Raw genomic sequence first — 22,837 nt, 5'->3', positions numbered from 1 at the left:
GGAAATAAATAATAAATCTAAAGGAAAGTATTGGACTATACTGTATATACGAAGAGTTTGGTTCCAAAACGCGATAAACGCAATAAAAAAAGTTACCGCCAAAATCAGTATTGTACAGTCCTTCCAGAAAAACGCTGTTGCCATGGGAACGTTACGTGAACATAATTGAAAAGCTGCCAACAGTTTTTGCAAGTTCCCGCAATTTCTGCAAGTTCCTGCAATTTCATTGCATAAAATTGCATAAATAATCCGTAATTCGTAGCGCCCAATAAACGGCTCTGGGCATTCGTAAACCACGCCTCAAACACGAGAAAATTAACATGTGGTTCCCAGACCATCTAGTGGATAAAAGCGGAATTAAAGATTACCGTAAAAACACCTGCGTCATTAGCAGGAAAATGTTTTCTCTTAATTGACGAGAATTCCTTAATCCCGTCAATGGCAGGGAAAGAGTTATTTTAAGACTACTGTTGCCTTTGACATTATGTATGTTTGTGTTCATGCATCCAGATTTACTCACCTGTGTCGGTGCATGAGTTTAATACTCTCAGGACTCATTGGACTATGTGTGGCGAGGATACCACGTGGGGTACTTGCACCTGAACAGGCCGGGCTCAGTTTGTCCAGACCAGGCAGGCCCTGCAGGGCCACATAGAAACACTACTCTGAATATTCACACTGTCTGCACTCAGGCCATCAAATACTGGAAACACACATCTTACAAAACATAAATGTTTGATGCTGTGTATGTGCATACTGCAAAAAACTATTAAAAGTGAGAAAAGTGATCAAGTTCTCACATGACAAAGACTGCTTCTCATCATCTGGAACTGATCAATGAGTTTCTTGTGAAGGGGACGCATTTCCGGGTGCACCAGTTTCTCATGAACAGCCAGACCTACGCCCAGGACGTGAACCTGTGGAGTTATTAATGATGTATGTGAGATCATCAGCCTGAAGATCTAAACATCATAAAATAATTGAGTTGTTGAACTAAGGGAGTTTGGGCGTGTTCACCTGTTCTTGCATTAGATCTTTGAGTTGGGTGATCTTCTCTGTATCTTCTGGGTGACTGCTAATGTACTCCTTATCAAAGAAAGCCTGAATAACATCAAGCATAAAGACATAGTCAGCAGATTTCACATTTGGGTGTATCTGATGTTTGACCAAAGGGGTATTTTAAAGGCCTCACTTTTTACATACACAATGAAAAGCAAATGCCATGTGTAACTACAAATCTCCTGATATGTAGAAGATGATGGGGTGGTTTCCTGGACAGAATTTATCCAAGTCCCAGACTAAAATGACCTTCATTTGAATTTTATGGTAATTTTATTATATTATTACTACAATGCCTACTGTAAAAGCTTTGACTGTAAAGTGTCATTTCTGACCCAATTCTGCCACTCACTTCCTGGTATCTGGCGATGCCCCCGTTGACGGCCGCATCGATGACCCCATTGAGGCACATGCTAAGCAGATTGATGTTTCCGTGAAGCTGCTTGTGTTGGTACTGGCTGATCAGGGTACGGAGCTCCTGGTTCTTATTTTCCACCACATAAATGGCGTTCTCCAGCGGACTGACTTCAATCTACACAATGCATGATGTACATAATGCAGATTCAGATAAGTAATATTACCAACTACCTCTTACCAATAACACCACCAACTACCTAGCTACCTAACCATTAAATCCATTTATTTGGACCATAGAGTGCCGTAAGGATGGCGTTTATTTATATAAATCACCCACCAGCTCTCGCTTATCCACTTCAAACCAACGGGAGATCCCAGGCAGAGGGTGGGTAAGGATGAGTGTGGTCCGCTCGATCCAGAGACTCTGAAAAACACAGCAGCAACATCTTCAGTCTAAGAGGTTCAGATGTTAATATACTATATAAAGTTTCTTCCAAACATCAGACGGCTGTTTCATATTACAAGGTTCCCACACCTTAGTTAACTTCAAATTCAAGGACCTTTCAAGGACTTTCCAGGTCCAATACCCTCAAATTCAAGGACTAAATGTGGGGACAAATTTCAAGTGAGAGCAAGGTTACATTGTGTTACCTTTTAAGATACATTGTTACAGTTCCCTTTTGAGGGAACTCGCGCTGCGTCACTGCGGTGACACTTTGGGGACGCCTCCAGGGGTAAGTGCGTCTGAATGTGTATATCAAATTCAACCAACGGTGAAGCTTAATGACAAAGACAGGGTGACGCAGGAGCCAGGAAGTATATCACTATCTGAAATATTGCCAAAGACGGCATTATAGGGACGCAGGAAGTATGGCAAGGAAGACGCAGCGTCTCATTCCCTTCTCAGGGAACAACAGTTACATACGTAACCCGAGACGTTTTCATGTGACAAACACAACTTTGCAAAAAAGCAATTTGATATGAATCAACATTTACATACAGAAGATAAAAGCATTTAAAGCAAACAGTTTAGCACGTGTGCTTAAAAAGTCTAGAATTTATATGATATTATCCTACACGACACAGGGAATAATATGGATTTTTTCCAGAAAACTTCTTGCATAAAATAGATTCAAGCACTTTCAATGACCTGTATCTATTTATGTATATATTCAAAAACTTCTCAGGGCCTTGAATTTTTTTCCCCAGATTCACAAACTATCAGGACCCGTGGGAACCCTGATTTTAAATTTCAGTATATTTCAACATGTTCACCTTAAATTCGTTTTCCCTGTCTTTCAGGCCCTTGTGGAAAGGTCGGTCATAACGGAACCGGCGGACGTTGTTGACTCTGTAGAAGCTTTTGATGCGGTCAGGCACACGGTCCATCTGCAGCACGTCAACATTTTCTGGGACTGGAGTTACAGCATAGATCTGTAGGTCTGTGGGGCTTTATGAAGGAATATACCTCCTACCATAATTTTTGGAGCGGATTAAAATGCCCTAAATTGTCATGTAAACCAACAAACTAGTCCAACATATCTAAAAAAAAATCTGAGGAAATGACCCTTCAGAAGATTAGTATTCACTATCCCAAATCACTCCAAAAGCATCCAAATATTTGTATTACAATGAAGGATACACTGAGCATCACCCTGTAAAATACCCTCATCTGGTTGATTAGGGTGCTGCATGGCAATAGCTTGTGGAAACTCTCCCAGCATTCTTTGCTGAAAGGCTTCAAGTCTCTCATAATCATGACCCCGGCAAACAAACTCCTTATTCTGTGTGAAGAGGCAGGGAGAGGTGAAGATAGAGAGTCAGAAGAAGAGTAAGGGGGAAATCTTATAGTTAACACTAAGCAGAGTAACTGGCCTCAATTTTTTTTTTTAAATAAGACCCTTATTTCTATTAATAAAAATTTATTTTGTGTTTTCATGTCCCTTAATTTTAACAGTTTATGAGAAAGAACAGCTTAATATTTTATTAATAACAATGTGGCAAGGTTTATAAAGTCCACTCACCCTAAGAAAGAAGGGGAATTTTCGACCGTAAAATCCCACCCTGAAAAACTCAGGTTCAAGTCTCTGCTGCTCCATGATGTTGTCATAATACGCTGCCTCCATTTTCTGTAGAGAAAGAAAAAGCCAAATATTCACAAAGGGATCGGCCACCTCCTCAGCATAATAATGAAAAACATTATTACAGTCCATCAACAGAAATTAGGTCCACTGAAAGGGTTGTTATATAAAATCTATTTATATACATAAACAAAACATATAAATCGCTGACCCGTATCCAGCTGAGACTCTGATAATCGTAAAGGGACTCGTACTGGAAGGCTAGCTCTCGGCATAAGGGGATGCCGTACTCCCAACACTGAAACACACATAACTGCAAGTTTGGCATGTATATAAACTAGATTTGCATTTTAATAAGAAAATACCAAGTAGGAAGAGAATAGTGTTCAATTTTAGGTAAGATTATAACAAAATTTCACAGCATTTTCTGTCGGAGGAGTATGAGAAAAACACAATTAACATATTAAAAACACAATTAACGTGGTATAACAGTAGCTACAGAGTCATAATCATAATTTATTATGTAAATAAATTAAGTAAGCTAGCCAAACAAAATTCAGTACATTTACCATCTCAATGCTAAACAATATGTGCGTCTATATGTGCAGGATAAGCGGAACTATCAAAAATCTGCTTATTATTGAAATCGGTCTTAATGCGTTTACATGCAAATCAGTAAACCGGCTAGGCAGAAAACTGAGTTTACATGGGATTTGGAGATGTGTCAGGTTTTTTTCAGGCAGTGACATCACCGCCTATAGTACATATAGTTGTTCAAAAAGCAAACGGGAAATCTGTCTTAAGCTATACTATTGTCTCTCGTCTTGTGTCTGCAGAATGTTTAGCAAAACTACATGAAAGCCAGTAAAGGTGTTTACATGCATCAGGGTAATGAGCAAAAAATACTACCTGTGCCGATCGTTTTTTTCTTACGCCATTTATGCGCTTTACTCGATAAAAGAAAATGGTTTTTCGTGTACATTTTATTAGCTGATATTTCGTTATCACTTTATTAAGCATAATCAGCATACTGTAAGACTGTGCATCTAAACACACTCAGTGTCTCAACTTTACATGAACCAACCTTTCCCTTGTTGAAATAATGGATGACTTTACGACAAAGACCCTCCTTGCGATGCCATTCGCTCTGTGCAGGATAATGCAGGAATTCTCGGAGTGGTCTTTCCTCCCAGTGCAGGAGTTCCCAATACAGCAGCAGAGTAAACGCCGCCTCTGTTGAACATAACGTTTGGTATTATACTCATCCTTTTGGCTCAGCTGGCAGAAGATGGAATTGGCAACACAAGCTCATGGGTTTGAACCCAGGAACACATATACTGATAAAAATGTATACATTGTAATCCGTGTTCGAATTATGTCAAAGATTATGGGGGTCCCCAGCTAAGCACCAGCCCCCCCTTTCTGGTCGCCATGATTTTAATGTAAGATCGTGGATCAATATTCTCACCAGCCACGGTAGAGGTGGCAAAAATGCGCTATTTGCGCATAGTTGGACACATGAACATTTTGAGTTTAATCGGTTCATTCGCGTGTGAAGGCCACCCGTGAAATTCTAGTCATTCGAGACATTCACGCTGAAATTTGCATCATTGGAGGAGCTTCTGCGACTCCACTCACTCCCTGTAATCACGTGACTACGAGAGCAAGCTCCTGATTGTTTAATGCAGCGTGAATATCCGCAAAGTTCAGATTTTTCAACTTGCGTTTTTCTCGCGGCAACGCACTATTCCGTGCCGCAGGATGCCTGTTCGCATCCTTGCATTGACTTAACATGTAAATCAATCACACTTGTTGTCTCTTCCGTGTCTGATGTGAATGCCACATTACTCAAATTTTTAAAAGCCCCTAAGGTGACATTGAAGTAAAAAAATCTAGTTTTTCTAAAGTCAGATTTATTTTTAAGTTTAGTTTTGCATGCTCACGTGAAACTTTCACGTGCGCGTGTGAAAGCGAAAGTTTCACGTGCGCACACGAAAATTTTACGTGCGCACGCGAAACTAAACGCAATAGTTTCATGTGCGCACGCAAAACTAAACTTTATTTAATTTTTGGTCCATGTCCCCTTAAGGGCTCCGTACAATCCTAAATCTAACAATCTGTCAATTCCTCCAGAAAACAGCGTGAGGCTCACTTGACAGTTTGCATTTATTTCAGACAGAAATCTTTTTGGATTAGTTTATTGCGAAATTGGGACAAATAATGGACAGTATCACTTTGTGGCATTCGAACACTGATTGTACTGCTCTGCAAATCTGTCATATGCATAAATGCATATGTATAACTCAGAATAGATGTGCATGTCTCACCTGTGTAGTTTTCAGCTTGCAGGTGCATGTCGCACAGCTTGTGAATGTATCGGATATACATCTCCTCCTTGTTAATCTCTGACTTGTAGAAATTCTAAAACATACGAGCAAAAGATCATCAATTCGCTCTTGGTTAAGTGCAGAAAAAACCTCATGTTCAAATGAAAGACAAAACTCACCAGCAGATTTACAGTGCAGCCTATTTTCTTGTTTTCTGTTTCATCACCTTTCATGCAGTCCCTGCCGACACAAAAGACAAAACAGTTTGACATTAGCAAAGTTCCTGTAACGCAATAGCAGCACAAAGACCATGGATTCAATCCCCTCTTGCTATTTAACTCTTTCCTTGCCATTGACAAGTTATCTCTTTAATTAAGAGAAAACATTTCCCTGCCAATGACGCTTTCCTGATGAGTTTTTATGGCGATCTGTAATTCCACTATTATCCACTAGATGGCACTCTTACCCAAAAATGAATTTTCCAACATTTTAAACTCCTTGTATGTCTTGATAATCATTCAGGCTAAACCAGATGTGAGTTTTACCTGTAGTCAAGTAGTCGCTCCATTAAGCGAGTGACCGACGTGACGAAAGAAACGCCCGTTTCCCTCCAGGTCTCTTGTTCTATTTTCTCCAGCAGACTACAGCACACAAAACACACTTATAAGAACACTTTACAGGCTGTAGGTAAACAACCCCATTGGCTAATGTCACGTAGACTCTCACGGGTGTTGTTAGTGGCATCTGATTGGTTAAACAAGGTTAGTTTCCTCTTACCTTGGGTAAGGCCCAAAGAGTTGTGTTCTATATATCCCGCAGCACAAGGTAAAGCAGAGACACTCAGATTATGATAAAAGCAACACAACACATGCTGGTTGTGTGTTTTACAGAAGAGACAAGTTAAAGTGTGTGTGTTTGTGTGTGTGTTACTCACAGTAAACTGAAGAGCTCTCTGTAATTCTCATCTCCTTTGCCTTCAGACACCAGACTGTCCAGTTTGTCTATCAGCTCTGCCTCCACCTGTACACAGATGAAGTAATAATCGATGAAGAATGAGATGTAATTAAACTTCACTCAAATATATTTTTTCAGCCTGATCTACATATATTCATCCCACATATTGTATTGAACATATAATCTTGATATCTTTAATATTGACTGATCATGTCACTTGACGTTTCTAATCTCATCAACCTGGATTTCACAGACAGGGTCATATTTTATTAAGTGTGAACTATTTTAAACAAGACCTGTTTGAAATTGCCGTTCTTTCGTTGTTCCCAGTCCATCATGTCGTGAAAAATGGGGATCATTATATTCCGGACTTCATTTTGTGGCACAAGGGTCACGCCCAGAAATGGCCCAATCATTCCTGGTATGAAGTGGATCTTATTCTCACCTGCAGTGCAGACAAACAAAGCAAACCAACACTGACTTGAGCTGATGTTGTGAAAAATGTTGTCATTGCATGTAGAGAAATGCAGGAAAACAGCAGAATGAAGAAAATAAAACGCTTACCCAAATTCTGCCACATGCTAAATAGTTCATAAGCCATCATGACTCTCATATCACCATACCTATACAAACAACAAAAACAGAGCAAACAAACAGTTAAAAACCGCCTCGAAATCCATGCAGGTTGACTGTAGTCTATTGTACGTATGGATGTAAAGTCTTACTTGTCAAAGACCTTCTTTCTTTTGGCCGGTGTCAGTGTTTCCAGCTGTAGACTGGGCTGATTGATAAACAGCACAACCAGACTGAAGTATGAATTCCACACCTGAGAAACAAACAAACACACAAAAGCTTTAACTCTTTCCCCGCCATTGACAACTTATCTCGTCAATTAAGAGAAAACATTTGCATAAAAAACATGTTCATGATGAATTTTTATGTTAATCTGCAATACCTCGATTTTCCACTAGATGGCGCTCTTACCCAATTTATAAAAAACTGAAGCAAAAATGTTATCTACTAATTTTAAACTCTGTGTATGTTTTGATAATCGCTCTGAATTTGATCTCTAACTTAATTCCTTCACAAAAAATGCAATTATTTCAGATTTTTGCTAAAAATATTTTTAACGAAACATATTTAAGAGTTTATAAGCAGAGAAAAAATATAGATAGATATGTTTTTTTTCCCGTTTTGTTTGGGGAGGGTCTGTTCTTTCATTTGATATATTTGTATGTTTATATATTTTAAGAAGAAAATTTACTTGGAAGGCATTTTGTGAAACTTGTGAAAATTACAAAAAAAAAAACGCTTGCGGGCAACTTTTAAAAAAAATGGCTGGCGGGGAGTGAGTTAATCTGCTCCATCATTGAGATCTTTGATTGACATCTTTGGTAGGTGTGTTTCTGCATAAACCCCTCCCTTTCATAAGCTTAACAGGAAGCCATACCCCAATTTTATTTTTATATGACTCATTATTGTATGAACAGCAAATGAACAAATTAGACGCCAGTTCGCATGTCCGTGTTTCAGCCATGAATGCCCTAGCAGGAGCGTGCATACATGTGTGCATACATACGGTACGTGTTTGTGTGTGTGATGCACGATATGCACGTTGCACATAAGCTGTAGACGGTGTGCGTGCATCTTTAAAGGAGCATTTCACCCATAGAAACATGAATCTTTATTGAAAGTGCGTCATATTTGTAGTCAAAATACATTAAAATACATTTAGAATTTGGTGCCTATTTGACCAAGAAAAGGGGTGTTTGTAGTCTCACCCCCTCAACACAGATATTGGACTTCCTTCTTTCAATGATGCAAAATGATAATTTTTACACCATTGAAAGAAGGAAGTGCAACACTGAAATCTGTATTTCTCCTGTCTCAGCAGCAACTGAGGAAATGATGTACGACCATATAAAACATTACTGGGGTTCTAACTATACAAAGCTTAATGCAAATGGGTGAAGTGTCCCTTTAAACGTGTGTTTTGGTACACATCTGTGGTGTGGTAGAGTTAACTACAAGCTAGGAAATGTGTGCATGATGCACGGTCACGCACCTTAAAATCAAAGTCAGCCTCTGTGAAGCTTTTATGTAGAGCAGGTGATAGATATTGAGTTGTGCTCACAATTATACTGGAAAGAAGAAAGAGAGAGAGAGAATCACAAGGGCTTTAAATATCTAGAATTATAACAATGTATTTATTTAACATTTATGAATCATATTACTCACAATCAGCCTTTCAAACAACAATCAAGGTGATTTTTAAAGGTAGACAATATGTTTGGAGCAGATTTTCAAGAAAGTAAAGATTCTCACTTGCTGGTTAGGAGCCGCATGACGTTCCAATCACGGGGAAAAATGCTGAGCTTCATCAGGTTTCTGAACACACAGAAGATCTTCAGCAAGAATTCCTGAAAGACATTGGGAAGATGAAAGAGATTACCTATTGATTTTATGGGCCGCATTTTTTAAATCATTATAAATGAATCCCGCTTTCTACAATAGCTGTATTTGGAATCAATTTTACTCTCTGCTGATTGGTCGATTCTGGCATTGTGCAGTCAAATTTGTTCTTGTAAAAGAATCGACTGCTGTCCCAGAAAAATCGATTTCCTATGTAAATTATTTTGACTCACCTTCAGCTCTTCTTTGCTCTGGAAGTTGTCCAGCAGGTGTTGGAAGTGAATATCCGACATTTGCCGCAGAAGCGACAAAAGACAGGACACGTATTCTCCCTGACGGAAAGCAAGAGAAAGCCTTGTGAGCCAATCAATCTGTTTCGATGACCCTCAAACAGCCAATACAATGTATCAAAGGGGAGCGGGGTAGCAAAATGAGGTGAGGGAACGAACATACACGGGTGAATTTCATGAAACCTGTCAACAACACATATAAGTTATATTTTCCTCCAAAATCACAAAGGATCACAATAAGAAATAAAGGTACAAAAGCTGTCACTGTGGCGGTACATTGGTACCTAAAGGGTGCATATATGTTAGGTACATACTGCTACCAAATCAGCACCTAAATAATACATATTAGGACCTTTATAAAGGATACCATACCACCGACAATATTTGTATAGTTTTTTATGTAAGGAATGTTGTACAGGCAGCCGGTTGTTAACACAGATCAAGAATTGATGCAAAGCGTAAACTTATTCTGCGATAAAATACGGCTGTCTGTACATTATGCGGCTTATTACACGGCTATTGACCACATAAGAAAGGTAAGAAGCATTAAATACTGATTTAAAATATTTGAATTTTTTTGCTCATATTTGGTTTGATGATTTGTACATATAATGTCATATATGTTATCAGGGGCGTAGCAGCCATTTAAAAAGTGGGGGGGACAGTATGGTAATGTGACCTTAAGCTGATGTTCATAATAATACATTCTAAATAGAATAACAATTGGCATTTTACAGCACCCTAGTGGCAATTTTGGGAACATGCCATGATAGCTTACATGAACCTATTTTTGTGAAATCATACTCACAATTTAAAAATACTGCAGGACTTTGAAACCAATGTGAGACCATCTATAGCCTACTTTATTTTTATGAAATAAAAATATTTTATGATAGTTACAATATTTCAGTTACACTACATTTGTATTTTTTGATGAATATACAGATTACATATACACTAATTTTATACAACATACATTTTATGAAAATATAGCAGTAAAACCTAAATAAATGTATTTACAAGTTTTTAATATTTTCAAGAAGGAAGTAAGTTATTTAATCAAACAATGGCCTTGGTAAGTGGGGGTGCTGCGGGTGCAGTACCCCCTGTTGGCGAGGGGGAGATTTTTTTTAAGTAAAAATATTTTGCGCAATTTATATATTACTTATGAATATGTTAGGAGATTATTTTTGACACACGGTTATTACGTGTATTTTGGATTTTAATTTCATTACTGTCTGTGCCATCTCCGTGGCCTCATCCGAGCGCACTTTCTCCGCCTTGCGTCTTTTGACGACATGGGTACGCAGCACCATGACCCAGAATAGACTCACACACCTTTGGCTAATGCATGCCCACACAGAAATTCTGAACTCCCTGGGCATTCGTCCCCTAGCTCATGAGAGACTTTGGACTCTATTATACAACCGGCGCAATGCGCGACGCGAGTGTCTTTTGCTAGAGTAAAGAGCGCGTTGATATTATGCCCATACAGTATTAACAGGATGATAACGCGGGTTTGCTTATCACATACATGGATGCGAAACAGCACAAAAACGCTTTTTAATATGAAAAATTAAAGGATTAAAATATAAAAGATTATTATTATTGAGTCTCTTGGACATAAATGATGACCGATTATGAGACGTAAAGAGCTGCTTCATCTGTAGCTAAGTAAATAAATGCTTTACTTTAAACGAATGCATCTTTTTTTTTTTTAAATGCTACCTCACAAATTTATTGTATAATGACTCTTTACCTGTGGATATGGTGAGATGAGAACGTTTGTAAATTCTTTATCTCTTGTTTGTAACAAATAAAGAATTTTTAGAGTACAAACCTTATATAAAGCCTAATATATTCTAAAAATGTAATTATACACCATGTATTTTTTTTATAAAAGTAGGCTAAACAATATTAGAACTAAACCCATTATTATATTTGTTCAATTTATGAATTATAAGTTAAAAAAAAGCCAGTAATAGTACTATTTAGTGAAAAAAAAGATCTATTTAAAAATATACTAGGTATGTTGTGAGAATATTTTACCACTGTTAATCGACGTGTGATCCTAATTTAAAAACGAAAGTAAAATATGTTAGTCCGCATGGACATTAAAAATTGTGAAGTTTAATTAATATTATGTTGTTATAATAATTAAAAGTATTTCTGCTTCTGATTAATAGCGCATATATTTATCTGATAACTGATGATGTCTGTATGTTTCAGACCCTGGCTGTGTGCACTGAAGTGTATATGACAATAAAGTAGTAAACCTCAATGTATTTATTTTTAAAATGAATTTTAAATAGGCCTATAGGCTCATAGGTTTTTTGTTTAAAAAACAATTATTTCACAGCACCCCCTGTTCAAAATGACTTCCAGCGGCCCTTAATCAAAACATCAAAACTTCCAAACTTTTGACAATTAAACTAGATTATCTTTAATCCTGTTGCTCCATTACTTTAAACTTTGTTTTAAATCTCTGATTAACTTTAATGTATGATGAGTTCAAATACATTTTCTACAATTAAATATGTGGCTAAATCATCAAAAAGAGACACCGCGAGCGTGGTGGCACTATTTAAAGATGCGTTTATTATAACGTCTCAACAGAGTGAGTTTGACGGCTTAAAAATATTACTTAACACTACCAGTGACAGCTCCCGATGCTCGTATGCGCTTCTCCATTGTCATGCGCGCTCCAGTCAGAAACTGAGAGCAGTGAATAAACGGACACACGGCGGTGCTTCATGACAAATGCGTAGCGTCAGCACATCTTGTTCATTCATTATATCACAATAACTGAGCTTCGCAATATTTCCTGCCACATTGCTTCGTTAATAAATACAATTGATTGTTTTAAAAGATCGTCAAATGTTTTTATTTGAATAAGATCTTTAGATTACCGATGTATAGTGATTTATAATAGGCTACAAAAAATATAATACATTTGCCTGCATAAACTGTTTATTTTCTTTATGAATGACAACGTCAACATTTGTTGCTGTTTAATTACACCGGCAGATTCATCAGCGCAGATGATGGGTTTAGCATAAATACGTTTTAATCTATATTATAAGATTTGTAAGCTGTGTTTAAATGTAAGTGGTGCAACACAACTCGAATTAAAATTAAACTGAGATAAACAAACCATATTTTAGCTCTAAACTCCTGCGCAGCGTGAGGAGGTCCATAGTGTATTTTAACTACAGTAGGTTAAATCATAACATGAAAACTTTATCTCGTGATTTGTGTCATCACTACATACTGCAACATTATCTAACGTGTGTTTGAAAAAATTATGTAGGCTAATCGTCCTTTGCTTTTTTCTGGGGTGCATTTTATCCCAGACGGCGTGATAGCAAAAGTGAATGAACAGACAAAACTTCACAAGAGCAACAAGAGATTTGAAGCTCATGCAGACACGCTCAAGAGGTGATTCGCTCTGTGATTGGCTGAATGTTAGTTCACTCAAATCTAAGTAACAAATCAGAGAAAACTGTACATGACGCACTGCGCTGTTGCTCGCCGGAGCTCGCCACCGTCTCTCATTAAAATGTATGACTTCTGGCCACTTTGATGCTTGGTGGCCTTGTGGACTAACAGTAAAACTGGGGGGGTCGTGACCCCCCCATCCCCCCCGGTTGCTACGCCCCTGTATGTTATTAAAAGACATATTTATATAGATTTTTTGTGTAATATTAAACTGTACCTGTCAAAATTATTTACCGCTAGTTTTGATAGGTTGTTATCTGGGAATAACAAACCTGCAAATGGCCAATCAGAATCATTGACCAGAAGCATTCAAACAAGCTGTGCAATCGGGGAGTATAGCATATTTTTGTACTGCCTTTGCAATATGTAGTAATACTTAACTTAAAGTATTTGTTTTTGTTTTTTTGGGATGTAATATGGAAATTTTACATGCAGATTTCATAAATCTCACCCTTATGAAGACAAATTATGTGAGTTGGTGAGAGTAAGAGACATACGACAAGACATAGTGTACACATTAATGTGAAATAGAAAGAGATGAACAGGTAGTGCCATTCCTAAAACCACCCAAATTCTTCATAGGATTTTCAAATGTATCTCTTCCTAAAGAGACATAGACCAAAATGAAAACATTTCAAACAAAGGGCCCTATCATACACCTGGCACAATGCAGTTTTGCCCAGCGAAGTTGTTGTTTTCACGTTCAGCGTCATGTTGTTTAAATATCAAATGCATTTGCGCCCAATTTTGCGCCCATGGGCGTTCTGGTCTGAAAATGAGGTGTGTTCAGGTGCATTGTTGGCTATTTTGAGGCAACTATTTTTGAGGCAACTGCACAATATTGTTTTTGTTATTTAATGAGCGCGTTAGTAATATGCTCCTATAAACTGGACGACGCGGGTTTGCTTATCACATACATGAATGCGCAGCAGCACAAAAATGCTTAAAATATGAAAAATCAAAGGATTCAAATGTAATGATATAAAATAAATTAGGACCGATTATGAGACGTTAGAAGGCGTAAAGAGCTGCTTCACCTGTAGCCTGGTAAGTAATTTAATGTTTTGCGTTAAACAAATGCAAATTTTGCATCTATGGTTTTTATGCTACCCCACAGATTTATTGTATATGATGACTTTATACTTGTGGATATGAACAGATGAGAACCGTTTTTATGTAATGTTTTTCGAAACACTCATGGCGCTGTCTGAGTGCTGAAACCTTTCGGAATCGGCTCTCGACACGTTTGTAAATTCTTTTATCTCCTGTTTGCTACAAATAAAGAGTACAAACCTTTTATTGCTAATTTGTAAATTATTCTTTGAGATTACACCTAAGAAAATGACTTTTAAAGTTTTTAATTCATAAATAACAATTTGAATACAAATAAAAACAGCGCAATCTTTTAACATCAATCTTAAACTGGTGGTCTTCTTCCTCCGCTTAGTTTTTCAGTTTATAATATCCATCATCTAAATAGGGAATCGGCATGGCGCGAGTGCAACTGGCTTTTAATGGGGATGGGAGATGGGACTCTCATTGGTTTATTGCACATTACACCCAAAACACACCCATTACTCATTACAAAAATAGGAACAACCCTTTTAGACTGTGTGCTAGGCGCACAAACCATTTTTCCTGTGGTTAAATTAGCAAAAGTGGATTCGGACATGCCTGTTTAGACTGTGTATCGTGCGCTTTTTAAAAACATTTGGTAAAAATACATTTAAATTATGCTGACTCATTTTTTACTAAAGCATATATAACTGTTTAGCCAGCTGGGAATACATTAGATCTGTCTTGATCGGTTTAAAGTTTACCATAAAAAATAAAATAGAGAAAATCAGTGATTTTTGTTCTGATGCACTCTAAAGGAAAGTATTCAGCTAAGAAAGAGAGGAACAGATGCTGCCAAGCAGGTGGATGAGAATACTGAAGGAATGGAGGGAAGGAAAAAGGTAGAAGAATCAGATTGTTAGTTACTAACAGTGATTTCAGCCGTGCACTGTGGACAGCGCTGCCCTCTTACCGCCTCCTGCGACTGAGATTTACTCATGATGGCCAACAGTGTCTGCAACAACACATCCAACAAGCTCTCCACCATCATCTCCACCTCTTCCTGCACAGAGCTCTCCTACAAAAAGAAAAACACTCGATCCTTAAAGTCGCTCACAAGATGTGGGAAGTGTTCCAGGTTTTAAAACGGCTAATTGCGTTTGTATACCAGTGAGCTGCTTTTAATAATGGAGAAGATGCTGCTCAAGATCCCTGAACAGATGAGAAGCTCCTTCTGTTGCCTCAGATGCAGATGAATATGATGAAGAACCACAGGAAGCAGAATTCTCCTCGACTCTGTAGACAGAGAAAGAAATAATGGTAAAGATATGAGACACAAAACTGCTTTACAGCACATTTTATCCATGCTACAACTGCTAACTGATCCTAATCAAGTAAATATTTGAAAGAAACCCTGTTATGAGTTTATCTACAGTTGTCACACATCAAATATCTCATTGATAAATGTAAACCCCTACCTGGGAAGGAGAAAAGCCTGCTGTCCACAGTACGGGCGATGGACTGCAGCTTCACCACGTCCATGGACTGACCGATGTGAACTGTGCTGGGCATACTGCCGAGAGTTCCCCTAACAAACTCTGCTACTTCCTGAACCGTGAACATCTGCAGGAGCTCATCAAATATAGCTGGGAAAGAGTTGAGAAGGGCAGCCTGGAGAGGAGATCAGAGAAAGACAGATGAAGGATGAAGGACAGAGTCTGAACATCTCAATGTGTCAGTGAAGGACTGCTGGCCAAAGATGGGAAGTCATCGGTTATGTCACATGGTCACGGTTAAATACTTAAATAGATCAAAAAGATCTTTTTCATTTCCATTTTTGCTCAACAGTCCAAAGACACCATCCACTGGTTTCCGGTTCAATACCACTGAAGGAAACAGAAATTGTGGGGGTGATCAAACAGGTCCAAACTTGTGAGGGTTGTGAAAGTTATCAATGCTTGTGCGGGAGAAGATTCGGCATCAAACACAGCAATCAAAGCTGAGAAACACGTCAAAGCAAAAACCAAACAGGTTTGGGGAAGTTGGGTAGCGTTTGTTGGTGTTGTTCGGTTCTGGTGGTCTGGAGAGGTAGTGGGTGCTTGCATTGATGTTTTGCACCTTGTCGATGGGTTGGGTTGTGAGGGAGTCTCCATTCCATTACTGTGTGACAAACAAGCTGCATCTACTTACGGACAGAGGAGAGGGCCGTGGGGCACTACTGCTCAACGGCTGCAAGCAGCTGCCCTGGTTGGTAGTGGCCGGTCCTGTCGGAGGCTGGGGACCCTAGGGGGAGTACAGTGAGGTGGGGCAGGATTCGGTCAAGAACCAGTGCAAGGATGGGAGGTGTTGACAAAGGTCACAAAAAAGATGTCAACAAAAAACTTTGTAAAATCAGTCCTGTGTGTGTGATGTACTGTACTGTGTTTAGTCATGTTGTGTGTATCACAATTTCATAGTGGGATGAGAATTAAATGTTTTGTTGGAGATGTGAACATGACTTTGATAACATGGTGTTGACATAAAAAAAAAAACATGTGGCAGAAAAATATGTTCACTTTTACATTCTATAATGCCCTGGAGAATATAAAAGTGTTTTTAAGTGCATAGATACCCTAACCCCAGGGTTTTTAAATTTTATGATGGCAGGGACCCCACTTTTAACGAGGGACCCCTTTCCCCACATCTTTATAACCATATTTTGTATGAAGAAACATTTAATCTGTGTTAGACAAATAGTAATTTTGATATTATAAAGAGACCAATCTTTTTACAAACTTAAATTTTTGTCAATCTTTTACAATTTGAAAACCACTGCCCAAACTAAAGTTCACCATGTAACCACAGTGTTTGTGCTACAGAAATTATACCTCAAATGAAACATTTTATATCTAAGAATTTGTGCTTAAAACAAGCAAATAAATCTGCCAATTGGGTAAGAAAAAAAGTTCTTAAAAACTTAGTTCAAGAAAAAAAACCTTTTTCTTTTTTTGAGGTGGTAGTGTAGGTGTTGATCTTCCTGTATGTTCTGCATATTTAACATTTCATAATGACTCTGATCTGCTTAACCCTTTAACTGTCCCCCCTTTTGAGTGGATGGGGGTGACAGAACCAAATTTCAAGTTAAAATCACAATAAATGAGGTTTGTGTCACACTTAAAGTAGTTTTACCAACAACGGCCACTAGGTGTCAATGGTTTGCTGCCTACTCACAAATTGATAAATTACTGTCAATGCATTATTATTAAAAGGTTTTGAAATATGAAAACTGCATTCTTACAGCTTTCCAATGATATAAAGAGGTTGTGAAGACTTTTAAAGATTTTTTGAAGAAAATTAGAATTATTAATATATAATCATTCATATGTATTCCTACGGGTCAGTGGCATTTAACAAAATGACGGTCACTATACAATTTCTATCCTCAGATAAAATATGAAAACTACATTCTTAGAGCTTTCTAACAATATATAGTTTGTCAAGATTATTTTAATCTTAAAGGATATTTGCAAATAAATACGTAATAACACATTGGGCCCACCTGTTGGCCCGTGACGTTTTAGAAAATCACTCTTACTAACGTCATTCTTTTTGAAGAACGAAATATAAAAAGTACATTCTTAGAGCTTTCCAACAATATATAGTTTTTCAGAGCTTAACACCAGTAGCCCACAAGAAAAACCTAAATTAATCTAATTCATTCAACATGAGAAATAATTTATAAGGATCTCCTTTTGATGTTTTTTTTTTTAAACAGATTACACTGCAAAAAATGATTTTCAAGAAAAAAAAATAGTATTTTTGTCTTGTTTTTAGTAAAAATATCTAAACATTCTTAAATTAAGATGCTTTTTCTTAATGAGCAAAATGACCCAAGAAAGTTAGTCTAGTTTTTAGACCAAAAATATAAAATTAAAGTGATTTTGTGCATAAAACAAGCAAAAAAATCTGCCAATGGGGTAAGCAAAAAAATTATTTTCTTAAACACTAAATTCAAGAAAAATTTGCTTACCCCATTGGCAGATTTTTTGCTGGTTTTATGCACAAAACCACTTAAATTTGATATTTTTGGTTTAAAAACTAGACTTATTTTCTTGTGTCATTTTTAGATATTTTTATGCTAAGATAATGTTTTCTTGAAAATCTTTTTTTTTGCAGTGCATATTCAACTTCTTCAGGGCAGAGCTTGACAGAAAAATCTGTGAAGACTAAACAAACCCAAAGCAGCTTAAATCCTGGATCAACAACAGTGGCTTAAGAGGTTAAAGACTTTAAACAGCTAAACTAGTATTTTTGAGAGGAAGGATTCTCTAAAGTGTCCTATGATTGACTGGCACATATCTATCCAACCTATTCAATTTCAGATGTTTCTCATAAGAATTGCTTAGGATAAATCAAAATAGAAACACATGAGACAATTGATAAAATACAATTAGAGTATAGAGTTGTAAAATAATCTAAAGCAATATGCATTTGATAAGGATTTTAACTTCTAAATGACAAATCTTAGCTCAGTTTGTTGAGATCTCTTCTCTTTTTTCTCAGGAGAAACATCCGAGAAATAGAGAACATAGAGAAATAGAGATATAAATGAAATCTAATCTGTGATTGTTCTTTCTTGTAAGTGAGAATAGATGGATTCTCTAAACATTAAGTCCAGTTATTGTTTATATATAATATGATGTTATTAAGGGCATCCCACTGCTGTTAAAGTCAAGCTTTTAATTTTCTCATTAAAAGAAAAATCATAGCCTTTGGCTTCAAACATCTGTTTTTATTTGTTACTTCTGCAATAATAAGTGCAGTAAATATAGCAATAGCAAGTAGTTGCAGGTGTGAATGTAATTACTTTTAATTTTAGGTCTCAAACCATTGCATACTTTTATTAGTTCTTGTACAATTTGTAGCAAAAATTGTACGTATCATTTTTAGCTTTAATATATTTTTTAATAGCATCTTCTTTGCTCTACTAAGTATTGCACTCTTGGGAGCCGCCAGTCGGGTTCTCTATAGCTAACTCACAAGAAAGCTGATCTTTTGCAACAAGATGCTGATAAATATTTCAGTGTATCTTGAGTTTGTATCTGACCTGAGTGAAAATGAGGGTCTCCGAGCTGCGGCTGTCAAGGCTGAGCACGAAGCGGATGGACTGGAAAAGCTCTTGGATGCTCGCCCGAAACTGGTCCTCCTCCATCCCGCAGGTGGCTCGTGAGTAGAGGATCCGTGACTGGACGATGAATTTAAACAGGTATTCCAGAGCCTGGAGGGAATTTACAGTAAACATAACATATAGATAGTACATCAGCATATAAATGAGATATTTATACTTGGGTTAATGTGTTAATTCCTCTAGTTTAACTGGTATTGCATTGCGAGGGTTAGATCACCAGAAAACACATACTGATTACATTTATAGGATTGTACATATAAATGCATATTAAATGCAATGTAAGTCACTTCTGCCATGTGCATAAATGTAAATGGTCACTTCATGTGCTTTAAATATTCAGATAGCCACCTGCTTTGAAAAGACTTGGGGCCAGATTTACTAACAGCTTACGCAAGCGCCGTAAAAACCGAAGCGACAATGGTAAGAAAATAGGACAAAACAGTTGAGTAACAAAAACGTGAGAATGACACGTAAACAGAAATACATGACATGTTCGCGCAAAAAGGTGGAAAAACGTGTCAGTGTCACGGAAAAGACTCACAAATTTACGTGACTATAGGTACGTAATTCCGGGATACTGGGTTGAATGAAAAGATGTGGGATTTCCAGGTTTTCAATGAAAATAAAAATAAGAAATTATTTGTCACTTGTGATTAGGAACACAGATTCATTTCTGATAGAAGGATTATGATGTAATACTTCAAACAACCCAAACCCAAAAAGGAACATCGGTACTTAGTGACATCACAGAGGCCTCACCCTCATCGCTTCCTGGATGTGATCCTGTCGTACAACTTCAGCTGATCGGTCCATATACCACTTCAGACAGCGAATCAGTTCTCTGTGTTTCAAATACAAAATAAAGTTAGATTATCCTGGCAGCCACGTGGACAAGTTTAATTCATATTTATAAGCAAGTCAACTTTATTTCTAATAAAAATGCTCACTTGTAAGCAAGCGCTCCAGCAAAATGTTTCTGGATGTAGGTGTCCATCACAGGTCTGAAGTGATAAAACTTACTGTCCCGGAGTAGATTGATGATAAAAACCTGGACACAGACAGACAGGTTAGGTCTAAAGCTTAGATCTTAACCCACTTGTTAGATATACATACGCAGGAGGGATATACAGGAAGTGCGCTTTACCCTCCCACTCTATAGGTGGCACTGATGGGCTAGTTTGCCAACCACCACCAGACACCACCACAAGAAAAAGACCATGCTCATGTTTGTCAGAGACCCTGCATTACGTTAATAATTTTGTTAATAACGTTCAATTTCTTGCAAAAATGGATCGACACCAGGTGTCTTGGGGATTACTTTGTATTGGATATATCTGCTTTTTAAACTCTGAAATGTATTATCTGTAGTTAATGCAATGTCTATGGAAATTAAAATTTTCAAAGAACTGCTGCCTTTTTTAAAACTCAAGAAGAAAACACCCTATGCAGGTACACTATACTCAATGCAGAAACATGACAGATCTATTCAGGCTGAGAGAAAGACTAGAGCATCTTGACTCTTTTTGCACGAATACAAGAAGCTAAAGGCTCTCTGGAGACGGCAGAATCATGCAGCTGTGATGCTTAATAATGCCTGGATCCACGCCAGAAGAAAACAACCATTTTTCAAAATGAGACACATACCGCACAGGTTTTCCTAAACAAGATGAATCGAGCAGATTTAAAACATTCACACGAACAAACACACACTTGATGAAGTCTTCATAAAAACGTTAAATTATTAATGTAAATGATTGCACAGTAATACAATATTCATGCATTAAAATTGTCTCACCAGTGACTGAAACACCAGAGGTCCGTATTTGTCTGTATTATCATCCAGAATCGAAAACAGCGTGTCAAGAATATCTTGAAGAAACTGGAGAATAAAAACCACATTAATAAAAATTATCATAATTATCTAAATAAAAATAATTATAATATACAAGACAGAACGCTCACTTTGACAATTTCCTCCCCGCAGACGTGTCGCAATCGACCCAAAATGTCCATTACGCGGTCCGGATGTACTTTCCACTTTAACAAAGCTAGCAGATCAACTTAAGAAACATAATAGGAGCCTGTTAAAACTCTATTAGTTGAGAAAAGTAAGCTTTTATGAAATGTTGTTATAACTATGTAATAAAACAGTTATAAGGTGTTAATAAGCTACCGTTCTGTGTAAGTTTGGTGGATGAGAGTTGAGTTGAAATCCAGAGGGTTTCCTTGGTGCTGCGCTGAAATATAAGACTGGATGGGATGTTCGGGCATCCGTTGAAGTCATCTTTACAGCATGGCAGACCAAGGTACAACGCGTGGTTGCTGAAGGTGGTGTTTTCATCACACTGGTTCATACACACAGGACAGATTACAATTAAATTTCAACAAAAATAATAATTATTATTATTATTATTGACATTATTATTATTATTATTATTATTATTATTATTGGCATTATTATCCTTATTATTAGCATTATTATCATTATGGGTGTTGCTATTATTGCATAACTGAATAACAGCAAAGTCATAGCAGATGTTGTCTTCACCTTGTAGACGTAAAGCTCATGGCTTTCATCTGACAGCGTGGTGCCGTCTTCCCTCATTAGTGGAGTAAAAGCAAAGCCGAAAAGCTTCTTCTCCCCCTTGTCCTTTGCTGTGAACATACAGCATACTTATCAGAAATATTGTTCAATTTGGTTGCCAAGTAGAAGCACTTTGGGGTTATTTAGACAGATTATAACACTTCATGCGCGTTGGAAAGGACATAAAGTCACACATTTTCTAACATTTTGAGAGTTTGGTGCAGAAATCTGCTGCAGTATTGAAACCCTTATAAGCTAGACACTTACTGCCTGATTTTACTTCTCTATCTGGTACAATTTATGCTATAGTTATCTATTGAAAGTGATGCATTTTTACTTGAACAGTGTCTGAATTCGAAGCGCAGATGCGACCCGCGGAATCGGTCAATGGGAATGGGCAGTTTGACGACCTCACTCCAGCGTGGACTGTTGTTGTGGTAGAGGACAAAAGACCGATATTCACTGATGGTGTGCTCTCCTGAGCCCAGACTAATGCAATCCTGATAAAAAATGAGATGAAACAGAAACCGCTCTTTAATAAATGGCTTTTATGTCGTTTTAAAGTTTCTTTTGACTTTGATTTCACAAAACCATGCACCTGTATGGCTGAAAATTATCGCCAAAAATCATAAGGTATTAAGTAAAGATCACTTTCCATAACGACGTCCAAGGACTTAATTTGGACAACTTTAAAAATTATTTCCTCAATATTGTATTTTTTTGCACCAAATATCCTATCCTATTAAACCATAAATCAATGGAAAGCTTGTTTATTTAGCTTTCGGATGATGAATAAATCACCCTTATGATTGGTTTTAATGCCAATAGTTTGACGTACCTTCAGGATCTCGCCATCAGCGTAAAGCACATACATGGTGATCTCAATGTTCTTCTGAACGCTCTTGCCGCCTCTCTCGAAGTCTCCTCTCTCCAGTGTGAGGTAGAGATCATTGCGTATATCACCTAAACATAAAAAACAAAAGGATGTTTACAACATTATTTTGAGACATTGAGAAGTTTTATCTTAGCACTCCAGTATTCTCTCAATGAAC

At 37.4% G+C, this 22,837-nt stretch overlaps 1 protein-coding gene across 11 annotated transcripts in view; it reads right to left on the bottom strand.

Annotated features, from left to right (window-relative positions):
* Nucleotides 1–22,837, bottom strand: part of dock3 (dedicator of cytokinesis 3) — a 185,198-nt gene that overhangs the window by 9,590 nt on the left and 152,771 nt on the right. For 4 of the 11 annotated variants that reach the window (XR_010529355.1, XM_065259813.1, XM_065259818.1 and 1 more), the window contains 34 exons: nucleotides 22,624–22,748; nucleotides 22,123–22,285; nucleotides 21,750–21,856; nucleotides 21,375–21,546; nucleotides 21,164–21,261; nucleotides 20,997–21,080; nucleotides 20,149–20,249; nucleotides 19,961–20,042; nucleotides 19,121–19,291; nucleotides 16,225–16,317; nucleotides 15,513–15,705; nucleotides 15,203–15,330; nucleotides 14,966–15,112; nucleotides 9,424–9,522; nucleotides 9,104–9,198; nucleotides 8,844–8,919; nucleotides 7,504–7,604; nucleotides 7,343–7,401; nucleotides 7,075–7,223; nucleotides 6,759–6,844; nucleotides 6,602–6,628; nucleotides 6,370–6,465; nucleotides 6,004–6,064; nucleotides 5,825–5,918; nucleotides 4,582–4,730; nucleotides 3,709–3,795; nucleotides 3,441–3,545; nucleotides 3,059–3,200; nucleotides 2,692–2,858; nucleotides 1,754–1,840; nucleotides 1,412–1,591; nucleotides 1,018–1,101; nucleotides 801–917; nucleotides 521–660 (listed from right to left, as the gene is read on the bottom strand). Coding sequence is in view for 10 of the 11 variants with exons in the window: in XM_065259813.1 (XP_065115885.1) it covers nucleotides 521–660; nucleotides 801–917; nucleotides 1,018–1,101; nucleotides 1,412–1,591; nucleotides 1,754–1,840; nucleotides 2,692–2,858; nucleotides 3,059–3,200; nucleotides 3,441–3,545; nucleotides 3,709–3,795; nucleotides 4,582–4,730; nucleotides 5,825–5,918; nucleotides 6,004–6,064; nucleotides 6,370–6,465; nucleotides 6,602–6,628; nucleotides 6,759–6,844; nucleotides 7,075–7,223; nucleotides 7,343–7,401; nucleotides 7,504–7,604; nucleotides 8,844–8,919; nucleotides 9,104–9,198; nucleotides 9,424–9,522; nucleotides 14,966–15,112; nucleotides 15,203–15,330; nucleotides 15,513–15,705; nucleotides 16,225–16,317; nucleotides 19,121–19,291; nucleotides 19,961–20,042; nucleotides 20,149–20,249; nucleotides 20,997–21,080; nucleotides 21,164–21,261; nucleotides 21,375–21,546; nucleotides 21,750–21,856; nucleotides 22,123–22,285; nucleotides 22,624–22,748 (3,865 nt within the window). In the remaining variant the exon portion in view is untranslated. The remainder of the gene's footprint in view (nucleotides 1–520; nucleotides 661–800; nucleotides 918–1,017; nucleotides 1,102–1,411; nucleotides 1,592–1,753; nucleotides 1,841–2,691; nucleotides 2,859–3,058; nucleotides 3,201–3,440; nucleotides 3,546–3,708; nucleotides 3,796–4,581; nucleotides 4,731–5,824; nucleotides 5,919–6,003; nucleotides 6,065–6,369; nucleotides 6,466–6,601; nucleotides 6,629–6,758; nucleotides 6,845–7,074; nucleotides 7,224–7,342; nucleotides 7,402–7,503; nucleotides 7,605–8,843; nucleotides 8,920–9,103; nucleotides 9,199–9,423; nucleotides 9,523–14,965; nucleotides 15,113–15,202; nucleotides 15,331–15,512; nucleotides 15,706–16,224; nucleotides 16,318–19,120; nucleotides 19,292–19,960; nucleotides 20,043–20,148; nucleotides 20,250–20,996; nucleotides 21,081–21,163; nucleotides 21,262–21,374; nucleotides 21,547–21,749; nucleotides 21,857–22,122; nucleotides 22,286–22,623; nucleotides 22,749–22,837) is intronic. The other 7 variants (XM_065259814.2, XM_065259819.2, XM_065259817.2 and 4 more) reach the window with 6 other exon arrangements.

This window comes from Paramisgurnus dabryanus, chromosome 24, assembly GCF_030506205.2.
Source record: "Paramisgurnus dabryanus chromosome 24, PD_genome_1.1, whole genome shotgun sequence".
Classification (NCBI taxonomy): Eukaryota; Metazoa; Chordata; class Actinopteri; order Cypriniformes; family Cobitidae; genus Paramisgurnus; species Paramisgurnus dabryanus.
This window is presented reverse-complemented; position numbering and strand designations above follow the sequence as displayed.